Below are 25767 nucleotides of genomic sequence, written 5' to 3'. Positions count from 1 at the left end.
ATATGGTTTAAATATTAAATACTACCAAATATGGTTTTACACCACGGGCAGCGGGAGAAGATTGAACAAGATGGATTTTGGCCGACATTCTGCAAATGTTCTCAGCGATGAAACGTTTGATCTCAATACAGTTTGATGTTCCCAAAACTAGAATATGTTATGAACAGAGTGGACTGCGATTTTTATACTTTACCATTTGCAAAAGTTTTTTTATTTAAAATCATGTTGTTTAGAAAGAGTGCAAAGCAAAGGCGAATTGAGTTATTGCAAACGCGCACTTCACAAAGTAGGCGTTCCCTAACGGAAATATGCAGATGAGGCTAGAGAACGCGCCAATAGGATCTCACTAGCTCGTCTTTAGCTCTGCCCCCCTCCTTGCTTGTTTTTCCCACTATGGCGCATTTATTCCCATCGGAAACGACAGGCTGTGGTTTATATTGGTTAGAGCAAGAAGGGGGTAGCTGCATCTCAATATGGCGACCGGGGAATGGACGAGTGGGTGTGTCGAAAGGAAAGTAGTGGGCGTGTGGAAAAGAGTGTGTGGAAAGCATACTCTGCGACTATAGGTTATGGTAATTTCTAGACAACTGGGTCAGTGATCTTCTTGTCGGAAAATCGAAACTCTACAGAGTTCCCGAGTTGGATGACCGTTCAAAAAGATTTTTCCCAGTCAGAGCTCGTTTTTCCCCAGTTCCCAGTTGTCTTGAACGCACTGAAGTCGGATATTTCCGAGTTCACAGTTGTTTTGAAAGCTACATATAGTGTGTGAATTTGTTGCTGGACCGGCAGACAACGTTCAGTCGGAACCGCGCATACATTTTTTAAATTCGGTGTGTTTCTGAGGACGATTTCAGGATAGGAGCGCTTGCGTTTAGTATTTTTAGTTCTACATAAGGAGATAACTACAAGATCATATTTTGGGATTGTTTTGCGGTTGAATCTTTTTGAAAAGCCTACAGAATGAAGTCTAAAAATACAGTAATGGGAAAGTTCCTATGTTAATCACGAAGAGAGGTGATTACTGATGATTTCGGATTTACGTAGTAGGAATTCATATTTTTAGGAAAATATCCTGCATAGGCTACGGGAGGAATAATATTGTTTCTTCATATGAGTCGTCCCATATCCTCTGTCCCGAGTTTTATTCAAAGTTGAAAAACCAAGATGGCGGCGGATTCCCTACAGGTAAGAACTCTGCAACTTAACGCTTTGTTTTACAACAGTTTGTGGGCCTATAATGACATCTTTCGTTTTCAGGTCATGGTTATTTCTGTAAAGGACTGGCCTTGGTAGGAATTTGTTTATACCTTGTTACCCTGTGTCCAGCTGTAGTGTTAGACAAAATGTGATTGTATCCCTTTGCATAATCCCTCCCTAGCCTATTTTGTTTGATCGCTTCTTAAAGCGGAAGTGAAATTATTCACGTGATCAATAAAGTAATATGCCCTAATCTCTGTTACTCAGATTATGTCAAACCAATCTCTGTATCTGTCTGTCTGTGTGTGTGACAGTTTGTTTAAGGCACCTCATAGAGCTGGGTCATATGGACAAAAATCGTTATTGCGATAAACGTATTGAATTATAACGATATATTGAACAAAAAGATTATAACATTAATGTGCACCATCGTTTTATTTAATTTTTTTTATGACCCTTACAACTACTACTTTGAATGTTATACCTATCAATTGTCATATGAACAATCACCTATATTAGCAAAGTTATTTCTGTTCAAACTTCACGTTTCTCTGGTAGGGCTCTATAGGTTATTTATCGTTATGAATCAGCAAAATGTCCACCAACTGACCACCTAGGATAGCCCCGCTATTGTTATTTACTGCTGCTCTTAAAATGATTTATCTTGTTCTTTTTTAAAGGTATTTTCTTCACTGCATTGTTGGTTAATTAAGGGCTTGTAAAGTAAGCATTTCACCTGTTGTATTTTGGCGCATGTGACAACATACAATTGGATTTGATTCATTAATTTCAGGTGACTAGAGTATAGCTCTTTGGGTTCAGAGCAGTGAGGGGAGAGCAGAGGGTAAGGGGGTTATGGAAGGGGTCTTACAAACAAGGAAGTGGATTGTTCCTCTTGTGGTTATCAAGAACATGGAATTCCAACAGTTGGGGATATATATCCTCTGAGTTAGGCCTTTATGAATGACTTGGTACAACCTCTGCCATTTGGTCTGGAGGGGCACTTTAGGGTTGTGTTGAATGTGACCTCGTTCCCCAGCCTAACTTGCTACTGGGCATTTCCATGTAAAAGGACCCATGAACACCACCATGTGAAGTTAATAGAGGCATGTCAAATTGAAGCTAAGAGTCTCTATTTTATGGGGTGAAATTAAGGCATGTATAACCATTTATCTATCCCAAAAATGTGTAATACGCCTATGCAAAGGACTTCGGTAAAGGGGTCTTAGACATTTTAGAAATTCATCAAAACACACAATATTGTTGAATTAAAGACCCCTGACAACTACTTTATATTTAGTTTTGATTTAAAAAAATTGCGTTCTGTAAAGTTTTAAGAAACATTGCCTTAAGTGTCTTAATTCTTTACCAAAACCCCACATTTCTTGAAGATATTTTAACAGGATAATGGAGGATAATGTTGGGGCGGCAGCGTAGCCTAATGGTTAGAGCGTTGGACTTGTAACCGAAAGGTTGCAAGATCGAATCCCTGAGCTGACATCAGTTAACCCACTGTTCCTAGACCGTCATTGAAAACAAGAATTTGTTCTTAACTGACTTGCCTAGTTAAATAAAGGTACATAAAAAAAAACACATTCACCCAAGTAACAAGTAAAGGTAGACCTACCAATTAGTTATAGTGTTTTTACTGATATCAAGTTTGCTTATGATTTATTAAGTGATTCAAATGTGTAATTATGTTAGTTTAAAAAAAAAGAGAGATTTTGGTATCAGAATTACTGCAATTGAATTGGCTACAATGGGAAATCATAGTAGTTGATCATAAACCACAGTTGGGCCTCCTGCTACTGTCCTCCCTTCCACTGGCATTCTGTTCACCTCATAGGGTCTCCTGCTACTGTCCTCCCTTCCACTGTTCACCTCATAGGGTCTCCTGCTACTGTCCTCCCTTCCACTGTTCACCTCATAGGGTCTCCTGCTACTGTCTTCCCTTCCAATGTCATACTGTTATGTTCACCTCATAACATATTTTTTCCCCTTTCTGTTTGGTGGTCAAAGTAATGCTGTACTGTGATGTCCAAACTTGTGAAACAGACGTTGAGAATGATATTCATATCCATAATTACGCACTTCTGTATAGTACAAATCAGACACCCATAATGTAATTCTGTTACCGGATGGGCTCCTGAGTGGCACAGCGGTCTAAGGCACTGCATCTCAGTGCAAGAACCAGTCCCTGGTTCGAATCCAGGCTGAATCACATCTGGCTGTGATTGGGAGTCCCATAGGGCGGCGCACAATTGGACCAGCGTTGTCCAGGTTTGGCCGGTGTAGGCTGTCAATGTAAATAAGAATTTGTTCTTAACTGACTTGCCTAGTTAAAAAAAAAAAAAAATGTAAATCCACTTCATCTACTGCTGTTCAACGAGCAAAACCCATTTATTCAAATGTAATCTGTCATGTCAGGCTGAAACCCCATTCTTTCTGCAGTCACCTTTTGACTCTTCAATCAGAGCAGAGTTCTCATTAAATGTGTTCACATAACAGAGGGACATTTTACCACAATTCTGTTACCAAACTGAGTCCGTGTAATTCCATGATCGGGGAATTGTTGGCCTACTGCATAGAGAGACCTGGCTGGTGGATGAGATTACATTAACCCTACTAGGGGGGAAAACGGACAAGATTCATCCGATATTAATAGCAGTATCAGTATTCAACATGTCGTGGTACAATAACGCAGTTAATAAAGAGGTTGAGGTCTCCCCTAAATGTTGGTTTATAGGCAGACACTATCCATTTAGTCACAGTGTGGATGGAGTGGTATGTGTCAGATGTGGGTTGAGAGGCCATTTTGGACTACACCCATGACTCTAAATTGTTATTACAGTCAGTCATAATAAGCATGTTTGTGAAAAAGACTGAGGGTTACAAAGTACAACAGTGTACCTCCAATAGTCTTTTTTGCTTTAAACAGCATGTGGACACCTGTTATCCCACAGGGGGAATTAGTGAGTTACGCAATCAGGCTGCCATTTGTCTCTTCTTCTCTCTGTCTGTCGCTCTCTCTCTCTTCCCCCTGCTTTCTCTCTCTCCCCCTCGCTTTCTCTCTCTCTCCCCCTCGCTCTCTCTCTCACGCTTTCTCTCTTTCTCTCTCTCTTCCCCTTGCTTTCTCTCTCTCTCCCCCTCACTTTCTCTGTCTCTCCCCTCGCTTTCTCTCTCTCTCCCCCTCGCTCTCTCTCACGCTTTCTCTCTTTCTCTCTCTCTTCCCCTTGCTTTCTCTCTCTCTCCCCCTCGCTTTCTCTGTCTCTCCCTATGCTAAGAGCCTGTCCTTCAGCCCTGCACTTTATTTTTTGCTGGAGGTTGGTTCCAATGTTGGAGGAATGCCTGAAACTACATTTCTACATTCTTCTGTCGGAGTCTGACTCATCTTTTCTAAACTGAAACTCTTAACACTAAAGGGCCGCCGGCCCTTTCAGCAAATAAGCGTGTTGCAAAATCAACTGAGGGGTCATAGAAGTACATCACTGTAGCACGGCCGGCCCGCTCATTAGGTAGAACTATGTAGCCTCGTATGGCGGGAGATTGACATGGGCAACATTTTCTGAGCTAAACAGACCATGGCGCACTTCCAACAACAGCACATAATAAAAATGAAAAACAACTAGGTCAAGAGTTAAATCTATCACAAATATACATTTATAACTTCATTTTAAAAGTTCTAAACTGGTGATGCACCCAGATGGTATTTTTGGCCGATACCGATATCCAATATTTTCCTTGCCAAACAACCCGATACCGATATTACACATTTTAGTGGGCTTTTAAGCATTATAGTACAGTAAAATAGTTAACACATACACATGGACTCAGTGGTCTAAGGCATTGCATCTCAATGCAAGAGGCGTCACTACAGTCCCTGGTTTGAATCCAGGCTGTATCACAACCGGCCGTGATTGGGAGTCCCATAGGGTGGCTCACAATTGGCCCAGCGTCGTCCGGGTTTGGCTTGGGTAGGCCGTCATTGTGAATAAGAATTTGTTCTTATCTGACTTGCCTAGTTAAATTATGGTTACACAAACCACACTGACCAAAAAGTATTTTGGTGGGTATTAGCTAGCTAACTATATAGCTAGATGTCATCTAAAATGACCCTGATTTTTATCAGACTTCTTATTTGATTAATGGTGGTCGGACACATCTATGTGAAGCTAGCTACAATAAGGATTAGCCACAATAGTGGACTTTGCGGTTAGCCTTCAAAATAAAAGTATGTCATTGACAGTGATGCAAATGATTACAAATAGTAGAATTATGCCATAATTGAATAGATCATGCTAAACAAGGTTGGAATGTTTTATATAAAATCAACAAAAGACATGAATTTGTTAATTTGACAAAAAGCTGTTGAAATCACACTGGATGTATTATACTATAGAATTGCTTTGGGGGCATCCTTATTTCACCGTACAGCCTTACCCCATGTCATTGATCCACAATCCATAGGTATCAGTCTACACAGTGACACCCAGAGAACATTAGCATCGTAGCTCTTATTGCGGCACTCTGAAACAACTGTGAATTGATCCACATTTATTGTCAACCTGTGTATTGAACACTATCCCAGAGGAAAAACAATACTTCATGGATGTTTTGAAGTCGAATAACTCTGAGGACGTTGGGAAAAAATATATATTAGGTATTAAGTAGACTGATCCCCAATCCTTAGGTAAAGCTGTATAGTGAAATATGAATGTCAATACACACAATCGGCTGACTGGGAAGGTGATTCACACAGTAACAGTCCCGCGATAAGAGCTACAAGGCTAGTATTTGCATAAACTCTTCACAGTTGTGTTCTGTGGGTGTCACCGAGTAGACTGACCCCATTTTATTGCTTCACATTCCAACATTGTTTAACATTATCTACTCTAAATATGGCATTCTGCCAATTGTAACCTTCTGCATCACTTTTCAAAGAGGTACTTTTATTTTGAAGGCAAGCTGCAAATTTCACAATTGTGCCTAATCCGTATTGTGGCTAGCTTCACAACACAGAACCTGGTCAGGTCGAGCTTCACTAGCCAGATGACGCTAGCTGGCTGCTTATAACGTTAGCTTTGGGCAACAGGATTAAGTAGCTGGCTAGCAATTTACTTTGATGAACTGAAGTTCAATTTCAATAGGCAAACAACAAGTGGCTACCTAGCTAATACTTGCTGACAAGGATTACTAAATCATTGCTAAGAATAGTGAAAATGACTGCAGTTTTCAGGCTGGTTGTATTCGTGCTAGCTAGCTACCCCAGAAGTTGCGGTCGAACAAATAATGCTGTATTACCAACGCGGGTTTGTAAACGCATCGTTCGTGGCCGGTGTTTGCTTTTTTTTAGACTTGTTTCGTACAGCTTTGACAGTGCTACTGATAGTAGTGGTGGCGCTTGGCTTGGACGTGCAAATTCAGAACACACAACATTCTAGAATAGAACTGTGTTATTTTACGTGTCCAAATTAAAAGCTTATTTAACGAGTCAAAATAGTGTTATTTGACATGTATCTTTTTTGACAAGCAGAGACTCAAACGGTGTAACATAGTATGTCGTGAAGCTAATCGCATTGACACTATTACTGTGTAACTCCGGTAGGGAAACATCTGAACAATAGCGCACATGGTAACGTTGGTGTGTACCGGTGATCAACCAGTCGGCGAAAGCCAACATCAGCCACAACAGAGAACGATTGATTGTCAAGGGCAATGAATTCCATTATCTTGGCGTTTAATGGATTTCGTCTTTGAGTTTTCGCTCTGAAATGTTCTTACTCTTTCAAATGACTGCTGGACTTGTTGACCACTCGATCCACACAGCAGACATTGTGGGCCAGGTTAGGAATGCTGTGTTGCACGTGTAGCGCTACATTTTACATGGCGTCATTACGTCATGTACCTACGTTATGTAGGTAGGCATGTCAGCTTTAACATCGGCTTTAAACTAGACATCGGGCTGATACCGACGTTGGCATTTTTTAGCTAATATCTTCCGATATGTTCACCGACAGATTGTGCATCCCTAAAGAAACATTGTGGAAGTTAGACTAGTTACTACTAGTCTTAGCTCAGTAGCCTGAGCAATGCTGCCATGAGTGTTCATGTGCTGAACACAGACAGCGTGGTTATACTTGGGAAAATATATATTTGGAAATCGAGCTTTTGAATGTAGTTATTTGACGAAGGTAAGTATCATAGAAACTGCAGCTTTTTCTGATACTATATAGAAATCAAAACTGTTTTACCTGCTTGTGACTCTGCTCCTCTCCCTGCCTGTGCCAATTCCAAGCTGTGCCCCATCTCTTCGTGTACAATTTGACAACTAATAATATTGTCACTCAGACTGTCTATAGGCAAATTATTATTATGTGTGAAATTAGTTTAGGTGTAGTTTCGATGTGCAGGCTGACTGGCATCGTTCGCTTCCCTTCCGTCATCTTGAATAGAGTCAATGATATGTTTTTGCATTATTCTAAAGGCCTACTGCAACACGCAGCATGTTTTCATTAGTATTAGAGTTATAGTGAATGATAGTCCAGTAATGGAAAATATCAACCTGCAAAACATGAGCGCCAACGATGTTAAATGGGCACAAATGTAAAGCGTTAATATGTGTGAAAATGACAAAATACACTACATGACCGAAGTTATGAGAACCGTTGAACAGTAGTGTATGTGGACACCTGCTAATTGAACATCTCGTTCTAAAATAATGGCATTAATATGGAGTTGGTCCCCCCCTTTGCTGCTATAACAGCCTACACTCTTCTGGGAAGGCTTTCCACTAGAGGTTGGAACATTGCTGCTATAACAGCCTCCACTCTTCTGGGAAGGCTTTCCACTAGATGTTGGAACATTGCTGCTATAACAGCCTCCACTCTTCTGGGAAGGCTTTCCACTAGAGGTTGGAACATTGCTGCTATAACAGCCTCCACTCTTCTGGGAAGGCTTTCCACTAGATGTTGGAACATTGCAGCTATAACAGCCTCCACTCTTCTGGGAAGGCTTTCCACTAGATGTTGGAACATTGCTGCTATAACAGCCTCCACTCTTCTGGGAAGGCTTTCCACTAGAGGTTGGAACATTGCTGCTATAACAGCCTCCACTCTTCTCGGAAGGCTTTCCACTAGAAGTTGGAACATTTGCTGCCGGGCTTGCTTCCATTCAGACCCAGACCATTATTCCTCCTCCACTAAACTTTACAATTGGCACTATTCATTCGGGCAGGTAGCGTTCTCATGGCATCTGGCAAACCCAGAGTCCTCTGTCACGCTGCTAGATGGTGAAGGGGGATTCATCACTCCAGTGAATGAGTTTCCACTGCTCAAGAGTCCAATGGCTTTACACCACTCCAGCCGATGCTTGGCATTGTGCACAGTGATCTTAGGCTTGTGTGTGGCTGCTCGGCCATGGAAACCCATTTCATAAATTTCCTGACGAACATTTCTGGTGCTGACGTTGCTTCCAGAGGCAGTTTGGAACTCAGTACTCAGTAGTGAGTGTTGCAACCAAGGACAGATGTTTTTTTTTTACACGTGGTTCCATTCTGTGAGCTTATGTGGCCTACCAATTTGCGGCTGAGGAAGTGTTGCTCCTAGACGTTGGAAAAGTGGCATCCTATGACGGTATCACGTTGAAAGTAACTGAGCTCTTCAGTAAGGCCATTATATTGCCAATGTTTGTCTATGGAGATTGACTAGCTGTCTTCTCGATTTTATACACCTGTCAGCAACGGGTGTGGCTGAAATAGCCGAATCCTCTAATTTGAAGGGGTGTCCACATACTTTTGTGTATATATAGTATATGAAAACCATTGTCATTTATTGATTGTACGGGAACCCTTATTGTGCCTTTTCCGACTGTCTCCGTCATCTCGTTTTCTCTTCTCTAAACTCCCGATTTCAGTCACCATGGCCACAATTCTTCATTGCACTATTGTTCTAAATTAAATCCACGTCTTCACCCTCCTTATCATTCAGTTAAGCCTAATTTTAAATTCGATTGCGAAGTAAAGTGCACAATTATCAGTTTCTATCGCTCATTCATCCATTTAGCCTATGTCATTCATTCAGAGGAGAGAGGTGCGTTAGAGCCTGGCAAAAAATGTTTTTTTTTTTTTTAATAAATGGTATAAAAAAAAATCTAAACTCATTGCTCAATATGTTTGATTTGTAATGAAATGTAAAATACAAACATTACGGCAAAGTCAGGGAAGAAGCAGGTGAGGCTTTAAAAAAATATATATTTGTTGGCTTATTTATTTACAAAATCAAACGTCATTGGTCCGTTGGTGGTTCTAGTGTTTTTAGGCTCTGAGGCTAAATGGCAGACTTCTGTGTGTGTTGGTGTCTGGACTGCCAGGCTGTTTCCTTGGTGACTGTTGTGTTGACAGCTACGGTACAACAGGTTACAGTAGATCTGTGACGGTTACAATTCGTTATTATCAGTAACATTTTGGTATTATTACCTCTTAATATTAGTCTAGTATACAAATGTAAGAAATGTCAGATTCGAGAGGAATTCCGAGAAATAGATTGACGCACTAAACCATTATTTTTTTTGGAACAATTTTCATAACGTTACAGAACTCTGCTGCGGTCAAATTGTCAGGAGAGGACGCTAGGATATAGGCTATTCATCCTATAGCTAGGATGAACCATGAAAGGAGCTTGGCTGAACTCTCACCTGTCATCATTCCTCACACCTTTTGCTGACACTGCAACATGATGCAATTGACAATCCATTCAGATGTGAACAAATACATGCAACATGTCAAGAGCCTATATAACAGTGTTGAGTAGTCTAAATTAAGACAATAATCTGTGTCCAATTATAACCTATATGCCCTTGTTGGATTGTCCATTTTGACACATTAGCTCATTGTCGGACCTCAGCGCCAGAACAACCTCGTTGAATAATTATTGAATAGTCAGACACATCCATCTTTTATTTAAAACAAGACCAATGTATTTATTCACTAGACGGCAATGAAACCATTGTATAAAAGAAAGTCCACACATCAAGCACAGCCTATAGGCAAGAGCTTCTACGCCCCGCACATCTAGTGGATTTTTTATATATTTTTATTTCACCTTTATTTAACCAGGTAGGCAAGTTGAGAACAAGTTCCCATTTACAATTGCGACCTGGCCAAGATAAAGCAAAGCAGTTCGACACATACAACAACACAGAGTTACACATGGAGTAAAACAAACATACAGTAGATAAACAAGTCTATATACAATGTGAGCAAATGAGGTGAGATAAGGGAGGTAAAGGCAAAAAAAGGCCATGGTGGCAAAGTAAATACAATATAGCAAGTAAAACACTGGAATGGTAGATTTGCAATGGAAGAATGTGCAAAGTAGAAATAAAAATAATGGGGTGCAAAGTAGCTAAATAAATAAATTCAATACAGTAGGGAAAGAGGTAGTTGTTTGGGCTAAATTATAGGTGGGCTATGTACAGGTGCAGTAATCTGTGAGCTGCTCTGACAGTTGGTGCTTAAAGCTAGTGCGCTACTGGCGCGTCAGACGGCAATTGGGAAGAGATGTAGACTGACTTAAGTTAGCAAAACAACGGCTTTATAATCATTAGTAAACACTCCCGCTGTTAGGTCAAGTTTGTCTACATGGAAATAAAGCTAATAAATAAAAATGATGAATGTAGGCCTTTTTAAAAAAAAAGAAAAGAAATTTTAGGCGGTTTTGACGGCTATTTTATGTTCGTGACGGTCTTTGTACGTAACCGTCAGTTACGCGGTTATTCAATCACCGTCACCGCCTCAGGTTACATTGAAATATCCTTGTCTGTCTGGCAAGAGGATGGATGGAGGATTATTTTTTCATCGCGGTATTGGGTTGAAATGTGGATGAGAAGGCAGAAGAATAACACGTCTGTGGCTTTGGAACCGCGTTACTTTAACACGCTGCTACCCAACCCCAGGGTGTAAATGATATTTAACATGTCTGTGGCTTTGGGAACCGCGTTACTTTAACACCCTGCTACCCAACCCCAGGCTGTAAACAACAATCTGAAAACAAGACTCCCTAAATTTTATCAACATATCGATTGCGCAACCAGGGGTGGAAAGACCTTGGATCATTGTTACTCTAACTTCCACGACGCATATAAGGCCCTGCCCCGCCCCCCTTTCGGAAAAGCTGACCACGACTCCATTTTGTTGATCCCTGCCTACAGACAGAAACTAAAACAAGAGGCTCCCACACTGAGGTCTGTTCAACGCTGGTCCGACCAAGCTGACTCCACACTCCAAGACTGCTTCCATCACGTGGACTGGGAGATGTTTCGTATTGCGTCAGATAACAACATTGACGAATACGCTGATTCGGTGTGCGAGTTCATTAGAACGTGCGTTGAAGATGTCGTTCCCATAGCAACGATTAAAACATTCCCTAACCAGAAACCGTGGATTGATGGCAGCATTCGTGTGAAACTGAAAGCGCGAACCACTGCTTTTAATCAGGGCAAGGTGTCTGGTAACATGACTGAATACAAACAGTGCAGCTATTCCCTCCGCAAGGCTATTAAACAAGCTAAGCGTCAGTACAGAGACAAAGTAGAATCTCAATTCAACGGCTCAGACACAAGAGGCATGTGGCAGGGTCTACAGTCAATCACGGACTACAGGAAGAAATCCAGCCCAGTCACGGACCAGGATGTCTTGCTCCCAGGCAGACTAAATAACTTTTTGCCCGCTTTGAGGACAATCCAGTGCCACTGACACGGCCTGCAATGAAAACATGCGGTCTCTCCTTCACTGCAGCCGAGGTGAGTAAGACATTTAAACGTGTTAACCCTCGCAAGGCTGCAGGCCCAGACGGCATCCCCAGCCGCACCCTCAGAGCATGCGCAGACCAGCTGGCCGGTGTGTTTACGGACATATTCAATCAATCCCTATACCAGTCTGCTGTTCCCACATGCTTCAAGAGGGACACCATTGTTCCTGTTCCCAAGAAAGCTAAGGTAACTGAGCTAAACGACTACCGCCCCGTAGCACTCACATCCGTCATCATGAAGTGCTTTGAGAGACTAGTCAAGGACCATATCACCTCCACCCTACCTGACACCCTAGACCCACTCCAATTTGCTTACCGCCCAAATAGGTCCACAGACGATGCAATCTCAACCACATTGCACACTGCCCTAACCCATCTGGACAAGAGGAATACCTATGTGAGAATGCTGTTCATCGACTACAGCTCGGCATTCAACACCATAGTACCCTCCAAGCTCGTCATCAAGCTCGAGACCCTGGGTCTCGACCCCGCCCTGTGCAACTGGGTACTGGACTTCCTGACGAGCCGCCCCAGGTGGGGTAGGCAACAACATCTCCTCCCCGCTGATCCTCAACACTGGGGCCCCACAAGGGTGCGTTCTGAGCCCTCTCCTGTACTCCCTGTTCACCCACGACTGCGTGGCCACGCACGCCTCCAACTCAATCATCAAGTTTGCGGACGACACAACAGTGGTAGGCTTGATTACCAACAACGACGAGACGGCCTACAGGGAGGAGGTGAGGGCCCTCGGAGTGTGGTGTCAGGAAAATAACCTCACACTCAACGTCAACAAAACTAAGGAGATGATTGTGGACTTCAGGAAACAGCAGAGGGAACACCCCCCTATCCACATCGATGGAACAGTAGTGGAGAGGGTAGCAAGTTTTAAGTTCCTCGGCATACACATCACAGACAAACTGAATTGGTCCACTCACACAGGCAGCATCGTGAAGAAGGCGCAGCAGCGCCTCTTCAACCTCAGGAGGCTGAAGAAATTCGGCTTGTCACCAAAAGCACTCACAATCTTATACAGATGCACAATCGAGAGCATCCTGGCGGGCTGTATCACCGCCAGGTACGGCAACTGCTCCGCCCTCAACCGTAAGGCTCTCCAGAGGGTAGTGAGGTCTGCACAACGCATCACCGGGGGCAAACTGCCTGCCCTCCAGGACACCTACACCACCCGATGTTACAGGAAGGCCATAAAGATCATCAAGGACATCAACCACCTGAGCCACTGCCTGTTCACCCCGCTATCATCCAGAAGGCAAGGTCAGTACAGGTGCATCAAAGCTGGGACCGAGAGACTGAAAAACAGCTTCTATCTCAAGGCCATCAGACTGTTAATCAGCCACCACTAACATTGAGTGGCTGCTGCCAACACACTGACACTGACACTGACTCAACTCCAGCCACTTTAATAATGGGAATTGATGGGAAATGATGTAAATATATCACTAGCCACTTTAAACAATGCTACCTCATATAATGTTTACATACCCTACATTATTCATCTCATATGCATACGTATATACTGTACTCTATATCATCGACTGCATCCTTATGTAATACATGTATCACTAGCCACTTTAACTATGCCACTTTGTTTACATACTCATGTCATATGTATATACTGTACTCGATATCAGCTACTGTATCTTGCCTATGCTGCTCTGTACCATCACTCATTCATATATCCTTATGTACATATTCTTTATCCCCTTACAATGTGTATAAGACAGTAGTTTTGGAATTGTTAGTTAGATTACTCGTTGGTTATTACTGCATTGTCGGAACTAGAAGCACAAGCATTTCGCTACATTCGCATTAACATCTGCTAACCATGTGGATGTGACCATTAACATCTGCTAACCATGTGGATGTGACCATTAACATCTGCTAACCATGTGGATGTGACCATTAACATCTGCTAACCATGTGGATGTGACCAATAACATCTGCTAACCATGTGGATGTGACCAATAACATCTGCTAACCATGTGGATGTGACCAATAACATCTGCTAACCATGTGGATGTGACCAATAAAATTTGATTTGATTTGAACACTTAACTCGTCTGCTTGCATCACTGGGGTTTTATCCACTGTAACAGCTTAGCGGGATTTGTCCTCCTCAGTCCTCTCCAAACTGCTTATCAGCTATTCTGATGCCGCAAAGGAGCAGGCTGTGAAAACAAAACACCGTAACTAAACCAAGCTGAGTGACTGCAGACTCCTGTACGACGTACCAACCAATATGGCCGTGGTTCTTTATAGCAGTGGATTGTACTACCTCTCCAGTTTGTTGTGAACTTGTTTCAAACCAAGGAAACGGAGGGGGGGAAAGCTTGTACAGTACATTGCAAAATGCTTGGATCAGTTCATGCCTCAGTGCTTAATGTCATGGACATGGTAAGGAATACCTGTTCAGCTCTGTAGGAGTTGTTTGTAGTTGTCTCCTTCATTACATTCATCGTAGTGAATGTCAAGTTCTTCTCTAGACTAATTATGGGAGTCAGCATTCTGTATGAGTTGAGTTGTGGTTTATAGCTCAGGATGAACTAGCTAAACAAGGTCAGATAACACAATGGCCTGCTTTGTCTACGCAGTATAGCCACATCGTTAGATCATTTAAACATGCTTGTCTACAACTCCGTTGGAAGTTGATACTGTATATTTGTAAATAGTGAAGAGATCCTTGCCTTTTTTTAAAATCCAGTATAGCTGAACTGATTTGTAGTACAGCAATTCCACAGTAATGCAATTGCGCTGAGACTCTGATTTTTCACTCAAAATGTTTCCCAAACCAAAACCATTGATTTCAAAGTTTAACAAACCATTAAACTCTATGCACAAGGACACAGTTTAACAATTTACATAGAACATGTTTACGAGAACACATTTACTAGAACTGTGCAGATTCAACGTTTATTAACAGAATTTCTGTCAAATCGCCTTCAGTTTGACTACGTTTTCCAAAAAATATCTGCTCAAGATTCAAAGATGTCATCTATGACTTTAGAAAAAATATATATTTTGGTTATTGAACTATGGTGAGCGAAGTGGATTTACACACGGTAACAGAATGTAATCATGGTTCCCTGCTCTGTACCACACACACATATATATGTAATTCTGGATGTGAATCAGGGTTTCCTGGTAAATGCCGGCTTTCAAAAAGAAAAGCTGTTAAATAAAATGGTTGCTGACCCAAATCGTCAACGACAACAAAAATCCATTTCAAAATAAGTTGTTTTTTTATTCATTGACGCAAATACCAGTCGATGTGCTCCAACATCAAAGGCTAACATATTTCATATTAAATCCTCAAGCTGCTTGGAAATTAGTGTTGGGTGTGTTACTGTTTGGTGAAGATTGTGTTGATTATCCCCTTTTCCAGTGTGCCTGCTGAGAGAGAGGATTATTTCCCCAAAACGAGAGTAAAGACGGCCTCCAGATCACTCTTTCTCGAGGTCAAAGTAATGAGGCTGATGCACATCGAGCTACTGAGTTGAACAGTTTGTACTTCCTGACAGCAGCCGCTCACTCTGAGCAGGCCAAGTTCCTCCTCAAATGCAAGTAAATTAGAGGGCAAGTGATTGTGCTTGTCAGGCCCAGTCCTAGCAGTTCTGCTGCTGTCCTAGGCCAGATCAACATACACCCCCCCCGCGTCATGTATAAGGGTTTAGAATGGATTGATTGAGTAATTATGTGTATCACGTGCATTTCAGTTGAACTTATTCAGTAGCACTTAGAAACGAATCATCGTTGCCAACCATTCATATCAGAGAGTTACAATGTTAATCACTAGGCAGCCAACTACCTAATATTAGGACATATAGTTGTAATCAATAAGCCACGTACAGTTGAAGTCGGAAGTTTACATGCACTCAGGTTGGAGTCATTTAAAACTCGATTTTCAACCATTCCACAAATTTCTTGTTAACAAACTATAGTTTTGGCAAGTCGGTAAGGACATCTACTTTGTGCATGACACAAGTCATTTTTCCAACAATTGTTTACAGACAGATTATTTCACTTATAATTCACTGTATCACAATTCCAGTGGGTCAGAAGTTTACATACGCTAAGTTGACTGTGCCTTTAAACGGCTTGGAAAATTCCATAAAATGATGTCATGGCTTTAGAAGCTTCTGATAGGCTAATTGACATAATTTGAGTCAATTGGATTTGTACCTGTGTATGTATTGCAAGGCCTACCTTCAAACTCAGTGCCTCTGCTTGACATCATGGGAAAATCAAAAGAAATCAGGCAAGGCCTCAGAAAAAAAAATGGTATACCTCCACAAGTCTGGTTCATCCTAAGAAGCAATTTCCAAACGCCTGAAGGTACCACGTTCATCTGTACAAACAATAGTACACAAGTATAAACACCATGGGACCACACAGCCATCATACTGGGCCTGACACTCAGGAAGGAGATGCATTCTGTCTCCTAGAGATGAAAGTGAAAATTAATCCCAGAACAACAGCAAAGGACCTTGTGAAGATGCAGGAGGAAACCGGTACAAAAGTATCTATATTCACAGCAAAACCAGTCCTATAACGATATAACCTGAAAGGCCGCTCAGCAAGGAAGAAGCCACTGCTCCAAAACCGCCATACAAAAGACAGACTACGTTTTTCAACTGCACATGGGGACAGAGATCGTGCATTTTGGAGAAATGTCCTCTGGTCTGATGAAACAAAAATAGAACTGTTTGGCCATAATGACCATCGTTATGTTTGGAGGAAAAAGGGGGAGGCTTGCAAGCCGAAGAACACCATCCCAACCGTGAAGCACGGGGGTGGCAGCATCATGTTGTGGGGGTGCTTTGCTGCAGCAAGGATTGGTGTACTTCACAAAATAGATGGCATCATGAGAAAGGAAAATGATGTGGATCTATTGAAGCAACATCTCAAGACATCAGTTAAAGCTGCTTTTTTTTAAATTTAAGCTCATCCAGTAGAACTGTTAACTCACACTTTTTTTATTTGAGTTTTGGAAACAAGTGCGTTCATAAAATGGATGCCACCGGCCTCATTTCACAGGAGCAGGATTCGCTTTTCTCAATGAAACAGCCTTGTAAAAATGTAGTTGCATATCGAATTTGATTGTCCAACATCAGTTGTATAATTTATTCGTTTTTGTGGCCGCGAAGTGTCCTCTTCCTTCTGCTGTGGCGGCAGGTAGTCTAGTGGTTAGAGCGTTGAGCCAGTAACTGAAAGGATCGTATTCCCGACCTGACAAGGTAAACATCTGTCGTTCTGCCCCTGAGCAAGGCAGTTAACCCACTGTTCCCCGGGCGCGGACGACGATGTGTTTCAGTTGAAGGCATTCAGTTGTACAATGACTTTCCCTAAAAGACAGAATTAATGATTAACAATTGCAACGGGAAGGGATCCAGCTTCTGTCAAATTTAACGTCAAAAGTAGAAATTATTTGCATTTTAGCTAACAATTTTCCTAACCTCAACTTAAGTCTCCCAACCGGCTACTTTAATGATCCTAACCTGCTACGAAAAGTCAAATCTGACGTTAATCTGATCCCTTTTAGCCATGACCAGCTGGTGTTCGTCGACAGCATGTTTTTGTTATTTATTCGGCCTAATTCAAATGTTCATTCAGGCTATATTAAATTAGAATCTTAGATTGTATTTCAAAACAGCTGTGTTTTTGTTATTTCTTAATTAAAATATTCATACGAATAGCCTTTAAGGACAGGTCATTCACATGTATTTTATATAAATATAATATTTTGAAGATGTGTTTTTATAACTGTGTAGGTGACTTGTTCCTTTTGGATAAATGTTTTTTTTTCTTTAAAATATATATATATATTAATTTATGATTTATAGCAGAGTTGAAGACGCAACTGACAATGGTTCTTTTTAATAAAACCTGTCATGTTGGTATAAGAACATTTTTGTTCTACTTTATGACAACTTCGTAATGATCCAATCTAGTGTGCAGTGGTGTATTCATGGATGCCAGGCCTCCCAAAAAAAATAGACCAAGACAAAAAATGGAAAAACCATTAATTATTTTATATATCTTTTTTTTGTGTATTTATATTTTTTCTTCTTCAATTCTCTAGAGGCTGAATGTATCTCACAGGAGAAAGCATCCGAGCGAGTGAAACAGCGCCCCTCTGTCTCTCTGTGTAGCCCATCTATCTTATGCTGTCTGGTCAAAAAGGGTATGACATTGTTGCCGCCTGTAGCATTGAAGGAAAGGGAAGCCAGCAAGCACCTGGCCTCCCTTGGCAAAAAATGTATTTACAAAAATGAATAAAAACTTGCCAATCTTTGTTGAGCTCAACTAAGCGAGCTTGGGTTCCCCAGTGATTGTTTTTCCCGTGTACCGCTAATGCTCTAGTGTGTACTGTACTGAACTATACTCTACTTTACTGTACTGGACTATACTCTACTGTACTGGACTATACTCTACTTTACTGTACTGTACTGAACTTTACTTTACTGTCCAAACTTGTAAAACATAGACGTCTATAATTGGAGACCAAATCTAAACCAATCATGGTCGTTATGTTGGGTCAAGTGAAGGCCGGTCCAGAGCTATGCCCGCTGAAACCCAGCTCTTAAATAGCGACTCAGAGTTTAAAAATCTAAGAAGAATGTGGTGGTCAGCTTATTAAGTCCAAATTCAGGGTTTTCTTCCATACTAAATAACATTAGCCCGTCACCTGATGTTTCAAAGAGTGATGCCCAGTAACCCGAGTCAGGCCAGGCCACAATTACATTTGACTTCAGGTCAGTCGAGGAAATGTTTGTCGTTTATCCTTAAATTGATGTGAACAATACGGCAGGCTGTGTAACCTACAACAGTGTACTTGGTCTGTGGGGGGAGGCCCTCTCTGTCTGTCCTGTTGCAGTGACGTGTTTTCCTCTGCATTCCCTGTCATTGTTTGACCAGCAAGCCAGAGGACTTTTGTTAAGGTCAGCTGGTAAGGCCTAGTGTGTTTGGTCCAGTGTATAATCTGTGTTCCAAATGACACCCTATTTCCTTTTATAGTGCACTACATTTGACGAGAGCCTATAGAGCCCTGGTCAAAAGAAGTGCACTGTATAGGAAATAGGGTGCCATTTTGGGGTAACAGTAGACTAGCAGCACCACTGAGTATTGACCAGCTGACCAGCCACAGATTAGCTGCTTTCCCTTTAGTCCGTTACATAACGGTCACAGAGCCGCCGACGATGGCCTGCCAAGTAACTGTAGTGCCAGATTACAGACCAATGAGACTCAAATGTTACTTGTCACATGCTTCGTAAACAACCAGTGTTAAAACATACATTGTAATTCTGACTTCTGGATCCTTCCCAACAATGCAGAGAGAAATATATAAAAACGAATAACGCAAAGGAATAACCACACAATGAGTAATGATAACTTGGCTATATACAATACACACACAATGAGTAATGATAACTTGGCTATATACAATACACACACAATGAGTAATGATAACTTGGCTAGATACAATAACCACACAATGAGTAATGATAACTTGGCTAGATAAAATGAGTAACGATAACTTGGTTATATACAATAAATACACAGTGAGTAACTTGCCTAGTTAAATGAATAAAATAAAAGTCTAGCCAAGTCAGTTAAGAACAAATTCCTGCGCGGGGGGCTGGGTTTAAAAATATAGGACAAAACACACATCACGACAAGAGGGACTACATAAAGAGAGACCTAAGATGACAACATAGCATGGTAGCAACATATGACAACATGGCAGCAGCACAACTTGACAACAACATGGTAGCAACACAACGTGGTAGCAGAACAAGACCGGGTATAAACATTGTTGAGCACAGACAACAGCACAAAGGGCAAGAAGGTAGAGACAACAATACATCACGCAAAGCAGCCACAACTGTCAGTAAGAGTGTCCATGATTTGAGTCTTTGAATTAAGAGACTGAGATAAAACTGTTCATTTTGAGTGTTTGTTGCAGCTCGTTCCAGTCGCTAGCTGCAGCAAACTGAAAAGACAGGCGACTCAGGGATGTGTGTGCTTTGGGGACCTTTAACAGAATGTGACTGGCAGAACGGGTGTTGTATGTGGAAGATGAGGGCTGCAACATAGTGACCTGCCATAGGGAAGCTTTTAAGCCCATAGACAGACTCGTCTTTCTTGCTTGTAACTTGTAAGACAACAACTACCCCAACATGAACTGTGATGTGCCATTAGGCTAACGGTTTTAATACATATTGCCTTGCACTATTTCATTTTTTATTTCTTGCTCATGTCTTCTAAGGGTTTACAGCTAAAAAAAAAAAAAATGTATTTGTGACAATAAATAAACATTAAAGCATTTGGTTTGTTCAGGCATTCTTGAGTCTGAAGCAGATATGCACCTTTTTAAACAGTATTTGATAGATATACATTTTATCATAATTTATTTGCCGTATCACCCAGCCCTAGTCGTCGGCGATCAGGCCTACCACCGTCGGGTCGACAGCAAACTTAATGATGATGTTGGAGTCGTGCGCGGCCATGCAGTCGAGGGTGAACAGGGAGTACAGGAGGGGACTAAGTACACACCCCTGAGGGACCCCAGTGTTGAGGAACAGCGTGTGGAGATATGTTATTGCATACCCTCACCACCTTGGGGTGGTCCATCAGGAAGTCCAGAATCCAGTTGCAGAGGGAGATGTTCAGTCCCAGGGTCCTGAGGAGGGTACTATGGTGTTGAACGCTGCGCTGTAGTCAATGAACAGCATTCTGACATAGCTGTTCCTCTTGTGCAGATGGGAGAGGGCAGTGTGGAGTGCAATAGATATTGTGTTATTTGTTGGGGTGATATGCAAACTTGAGTGGGTCCAGGGTGTTTGAGATGTTGTTAGCCTTTCAAAGCATTTCATGGCTAAAGAGGAGTCCTACGGGCAATAGTCATTTACACAAATTACACTGCCTGCCTTGGGCACATGGACTATGGTGGTCTGCTTGAAACATGTAGGTATTACAGACTGAGTCAGGTAAAGGTTGCAAATGTCAGTGAAGACACTTGCCAGCTGGTTAGTGCATGCTCTGAGTACGCATCCTGGTAATCAGTCTGGCCCGCAGCCTTGTGAATGTTAATTTGTTTTAAGGTCTTACTCATATTGGCTACAGAGAGCAAGATCGCAGTCGTCCGGAACAGTTGGTGCTCTCATGCATGGTTCAGTGTTGCTTGCCAGCTCATCTGGTAGGCTTGCGTCACTGGGCAACTCGCTGCTGGGTTTTCCCTCTTGTAATCCGTGATAGTTTGCAAAGCCCTTGATGTTTTGATGGCACTTCGGAGGTCGTAGCGGGATTTCTATTGAAATTGAACTCCAGTCCATGAAAATAAATAGCTAGCCAGCTACGTCAAATCAAATGTTATTAGTCACATGCGCCGAATAATGATGAATACAACAGGTGTAGTAGACCTTACAGTGAAATGCTGACTTACGAGCCCCCTAACCAACAGTGCAGTTTCAAAAAATACGGATAAGAATAAGAGAAAAGTAGCAAGTTATTAAAGACCAGCAGTAAAAATAACTATATACTGGGGGTGCCGGTACGGAGTCAATGTTTGGGGGCACTGGTTAGTTGAGGTAATATCTACAGTTGAAGTCAGAAGTTTACATAAACCTTAGCCAAATACATTTAAACTCAGTCTTTCACAATTCCTGACATTTAATCCTAGTAAAAATTCCCTGTTTGAGGGCAGTTAGGATTAGAGGTCGATGATTTTTCAACTCCGATCCCGATTATTGGAGGACCAAAAAAGCCGATATCGATTAATCGGCAGATTTTAAAAATAATATATATAGATTTTTTGTAATAATGACAATTACAAACAATACTGAATGAACACTTATTTTAACTTTCATAAAATACATCAATAAAATCAATTTGGCCTCAAGTAATTAATGAAACATGCGTTGCGTTGGACAAGTTAACTGTAAGGTTGCAAGATTGGATCCCCTGAGCTGACATGACAAAATCTGTCTCTCTGCCCCTGAACGAGGCAGTTAACCCACCGTTCCTAGGCCGTCATTGAAAATAAGAACGTGTTCTCAACTGACTTTCCTAGTTAAATAAAGGTATAAAAAATATCTGCAAATTGGCGCCCAAAAATACCGATTTCCGATTGTTATGAAAACTTGTAATCGGCCCTATTTAATCGGCCGACCTCTAGTTAGGATCACCACTTTTATTTTAAGAATGTGAAATGTCAGAATAATAGAGATTTCCAGTGGGTCAGAAGTTTACATACACTCAATTAGTATTTGGTAGCACTGCGTTTAAATTGTTTAACTTGGGTCAAATGTTTCAGGTAGCCTTCCACAAGCTTCCACAATAAGTTGGGTGAATTTTGGCCCATTCCTCCTGACAGAGCTGGTGTAACTGTGTCAGGTTGTAGGCCTCCTTGCTCGCGCACACTTTTTCAGTTCTGCCCACAAATTTTCTATATGATTGAGGTCCGGGCTTTGTGATGGACACTCCAATACCTTGGCTTAAGGACAACAGTCATTTTGCTACAACTTTGGAAGTATGCTTGGGGCCATTGTCCATTTGGAGGATCTATTTGCGACCAAGCTTTAACTTCCTGACTGATGTCTTGATGTTGCTTCAATATATCCAAATAATTTTCCTACCTCATGATGCCATCTATTTTGTGAAGTGCACCAGTCCCTCCTGCACTAAACCACCCCCACAACATGATGCTGCCACCCCTGTGCTTCACGGTTGGGATGGTGCTCTTCGACTTGCAAGCCTCCCCCTTTTTCCTCCAAACATAATGATGGCCAAACAGTTATATTTTTGTTTCGTCAGACCAGTAAACATTTCTCCAAAAAGTACGATCTTTGTCCCCATGTGCAGTTGCAAACTATTCTGGCTTTTTTATGGCAGTTTTGGAGCTGTGGCTTCTTCCTTCCTGAGCGGCCTTTCAGGTTATGTCTCTATAGGACTTGTTTTACTGTATAGATACTTTTGTATCGGTTTCCTCTAGCATCTTCACAGGGTCCTTTGCTGTTCTGGGATTGATTTGCACTTTTCGCAGAAAAGTACGTTCATCTCCAGGAGACAGAATGCATCTCCTTCTTGAGCGATTTGACGGCTGTGTGATCCCATGGTGTTTATACCTACGTACTATTGCTTGTACAGATGAATGTGGTACCTTCAGGCGTTTGGAAAATGCTCCCAAGGATGAACCAGACTTGTGGAGGTCTACAATTTTTTTCTGAGGTCTTGACTGATTTATTTTTATTTTCCTGTGATGTCAAGCAAAGAGGCACTGAGTTTGAAGGTAAAGCCTTGAAATACATCTACAGGTACACCTCCAATTGACTCCAATTATATCAATTAGCCTATCAGAAGCTTCCAAAGCCATGACATAATTTTCTGGAATTTTCCAAGCTGTTTAAAGGCACAATCAACTTAATGTATGTAAACTTCTGACCCACTGGAATTGTGATACAGTGAAATAATCTGTCTGTAAACAATTGTTGGAAAAATTACTTGTGTCATGCACAAAGTAGATGTCCTAACCGACTTGCCAAAACTATAGTTTGTTAACAAGAAAAGGGTGGAGTTGTTGAAAAATGAGTTTTAATGACTCCAACCTAAGTGTATGTAAACTTCCGACTTAAGCTGTACATGTAGGTAGAGTTAATTAAAGTGACTATGCATGGATGACAACAGAGTGGCAGAGGGGTGGGGTAATGCAAATAGTCTGGTTGTAGAGGTCCTGGATGGCAGGAAGCTTGGCCCCAGTGATGGGCACTACCCTCTAGAGCCTTGCGGTCGGAGGCCAAGCTGTTGTCGTACCAGGCAGTGATGCAACCAGTCAGGATGCTCTCGATGGTGCAGTTGTAGAACCTTTTGAGGATCTGAGGACCCATACCAAATCTTTTCAGTCCCCTTTGGGGGAATGGGTTTTGTCGTGCCTGCTTCACGACTGTCATGATATGCTTGGACCATGTTAGTTAGTTTGTTGGTGATGTGGACACCAAGGAACTTGAAGCTCTCAACCTGCTCCACTGTAGCCCCCTCGATGAGAATGGGGGGTGTGCTCGGTCTACTCTTTCGTGTAGTCCACAATCATCTCCTTTGTCTTGATCACGTTGAGGGAGAGGTTGTTCTCCTGGCACCACACGGCCAGGTCTCTGACCTCCTCCCTATAGGCTGTCTCGTTGCTGTCGGTGATCAAGCTTACCACTGTTGTGTCATCTGCAAATGTAATGATGGTGTTGGAGTCGTGCCTGGCCATGCAGTCATGAGTGAACAGGGAGTACAGGAGGAACACAACTGTGAAGAGTTTACGCAAATACTAGCCTTGTAGCTCTTATCGCGGGACTGTTACTGTGTGAATCACCTTCCCAGTCAGCCGATTGTGTGTATTGACATTCATATTGCACTGTACAGCTTTACCTAAGGATTGGGGATCAATGAAATGGGGTATCAAGTAAGAACTGTCTTATTAATTAAGGTTATTTTAAATGACACCTCGCTGTATCATTAGCGAACTATAGCTACCGAAACAGGTTGTTGTTTTGCTATGTTTTTGAGGTAGATCATTGTTTGCATCCATGAGCTAGATAGCTTTTAATTTTATTTTTATGACCAGCACTGTAGATGCACGAGACATATTTACCAGCGTCATTTGATGAATCGTTGTGACATATGAAATACGAGTGATTTAATGTAATCAATGTGTAATAACTACGTTTAAAATGTATGAACGCGTTAAATTATGTGACGTGCAGTCATATTCAGGGACTCTTGCACTGATATGCAGTGCCTCGGATATCGCTATTGGCCAAAAAATGTAATATCTGTGCATCACTAGATCAACGTATAGCAACACACAGCCGTTGGTCATGTAGATGCTAGAGCCAGTGGGGTCAACGCCAATCCCATTTCAATTCAGTCCATTTAGGAATCAGGAAGTCATCTGACTAAAATGTACATTTTGGTTCCTGAATTGTAACCTGACCCCAACCCTGCCAAGTGGGGGAAAGAAGATTCACTGCTAAAAGTGAATATTGATGGTTGTCGATTTGATATAGTTGTGATCTGTAAGACCGGTGTGAAAGTGATGTTTGAAGCATCACTCATCACCAACCAAAAGGGCTGGTTGAGGTCAATCCAGTCAATTTAACAAAGTGCACAGTGTAATTCCTCAATGGACTGAACTGAGATGGAATTGACCCCAACCCTTCCAACAAGTCACTGGTTATTAAACTGATTTTGAGTATTTGGAAGTGTTTTGTTTGAAGCATCACTCTGATTTTGTTTGATTTATTTGTATTGTTCCAGGGAGACTCCAGGAGTCTGGGTGAGAACCTGGACCTGTCAGACACCGTGGTGCAGCAGAGGTTAGAGGAGCTCAAGGACCACATCAAGAGGGAGATCAGGAAGGAGTTGAAGATTAAGGAAGGCGCTGAGAACCTGAAGAAGGTCACCACGGACAAGAAGAGCCTGGCCTACGTTGACAACCAGCTGAAGAAGAGCAACAGGAAGCTGGAGGAGCTGCACCAGGAGCTTCAGGAGCTCAACGCTCACATCGTGGTCAAGGACCCAGAGATCCTGCTAGGTATAGAACCCTTACCCCTAACCCAGAGGAACTATTAGTTATGGTGACATGAACACATACCTGTTCTACACCACGTTTGGGAAAGTGGATGAGGTGAGAGTTTAAGGGCCAAGTCTCCCAGATAACTGACTTGCCTAGTTAGATATAGTAAATACAATTAATTCAGCCACT

The 25767-nt window shown here is 41.9% G+C and overlaps 1 protein-coding gene across 2 annotated transcripts in view; it reads left to right on the top strand.

Annotated features, from left to right (window-relative positions):
- The first annotated feature begins 498 nt into the window (after positions 1-498).
- The window catches only part of pkn2b (protein kinase N2b), a 45710-nt gene continuing 20441 nt past the window's right edge, over positions 499-25767 (top strand). The window contains exons 1-2 of one of the 2 annotated variants that reach the window (XM_042322576.1): positions 499-1185; positions 25320-25596. In XM_042322576.1, the coding sequence (XP_042178510.1) occupies positions 1165-1185; positions 25320-25596 (298 nt within the window). In that variant the 5' untranslated portion in view covers positions 499-1164. Of the gene's footprint in view, positions 1186-14245; positions 14415-25319; positions 25597-25767 lie in introns of those variants that run through there. The other variant, XM_042322575.1, reaches the window with a different exon arrangement.

This window comes from Oncorhynchus tshawytscha, linkage group LG05 (assembly GCF_018296145.1).
Source record: "Oncorhynchus tshawytscha isolate Ot180627B linkage group LG05, Otsh_v2.0, whole genome shotgun sequence".
In the NCBI taxonomy this organism is placed as follows: domain Eukaryota; kingdom Metazoa; phylum Chordata; class Actinopteri; order Salmoniformes; family Salmonidae; genus Oncorhynchus; species Oncorhynchus tshawytscha.
This window is presented reverse-complemented; position numbering and strand designations above follow the sequence as displayed.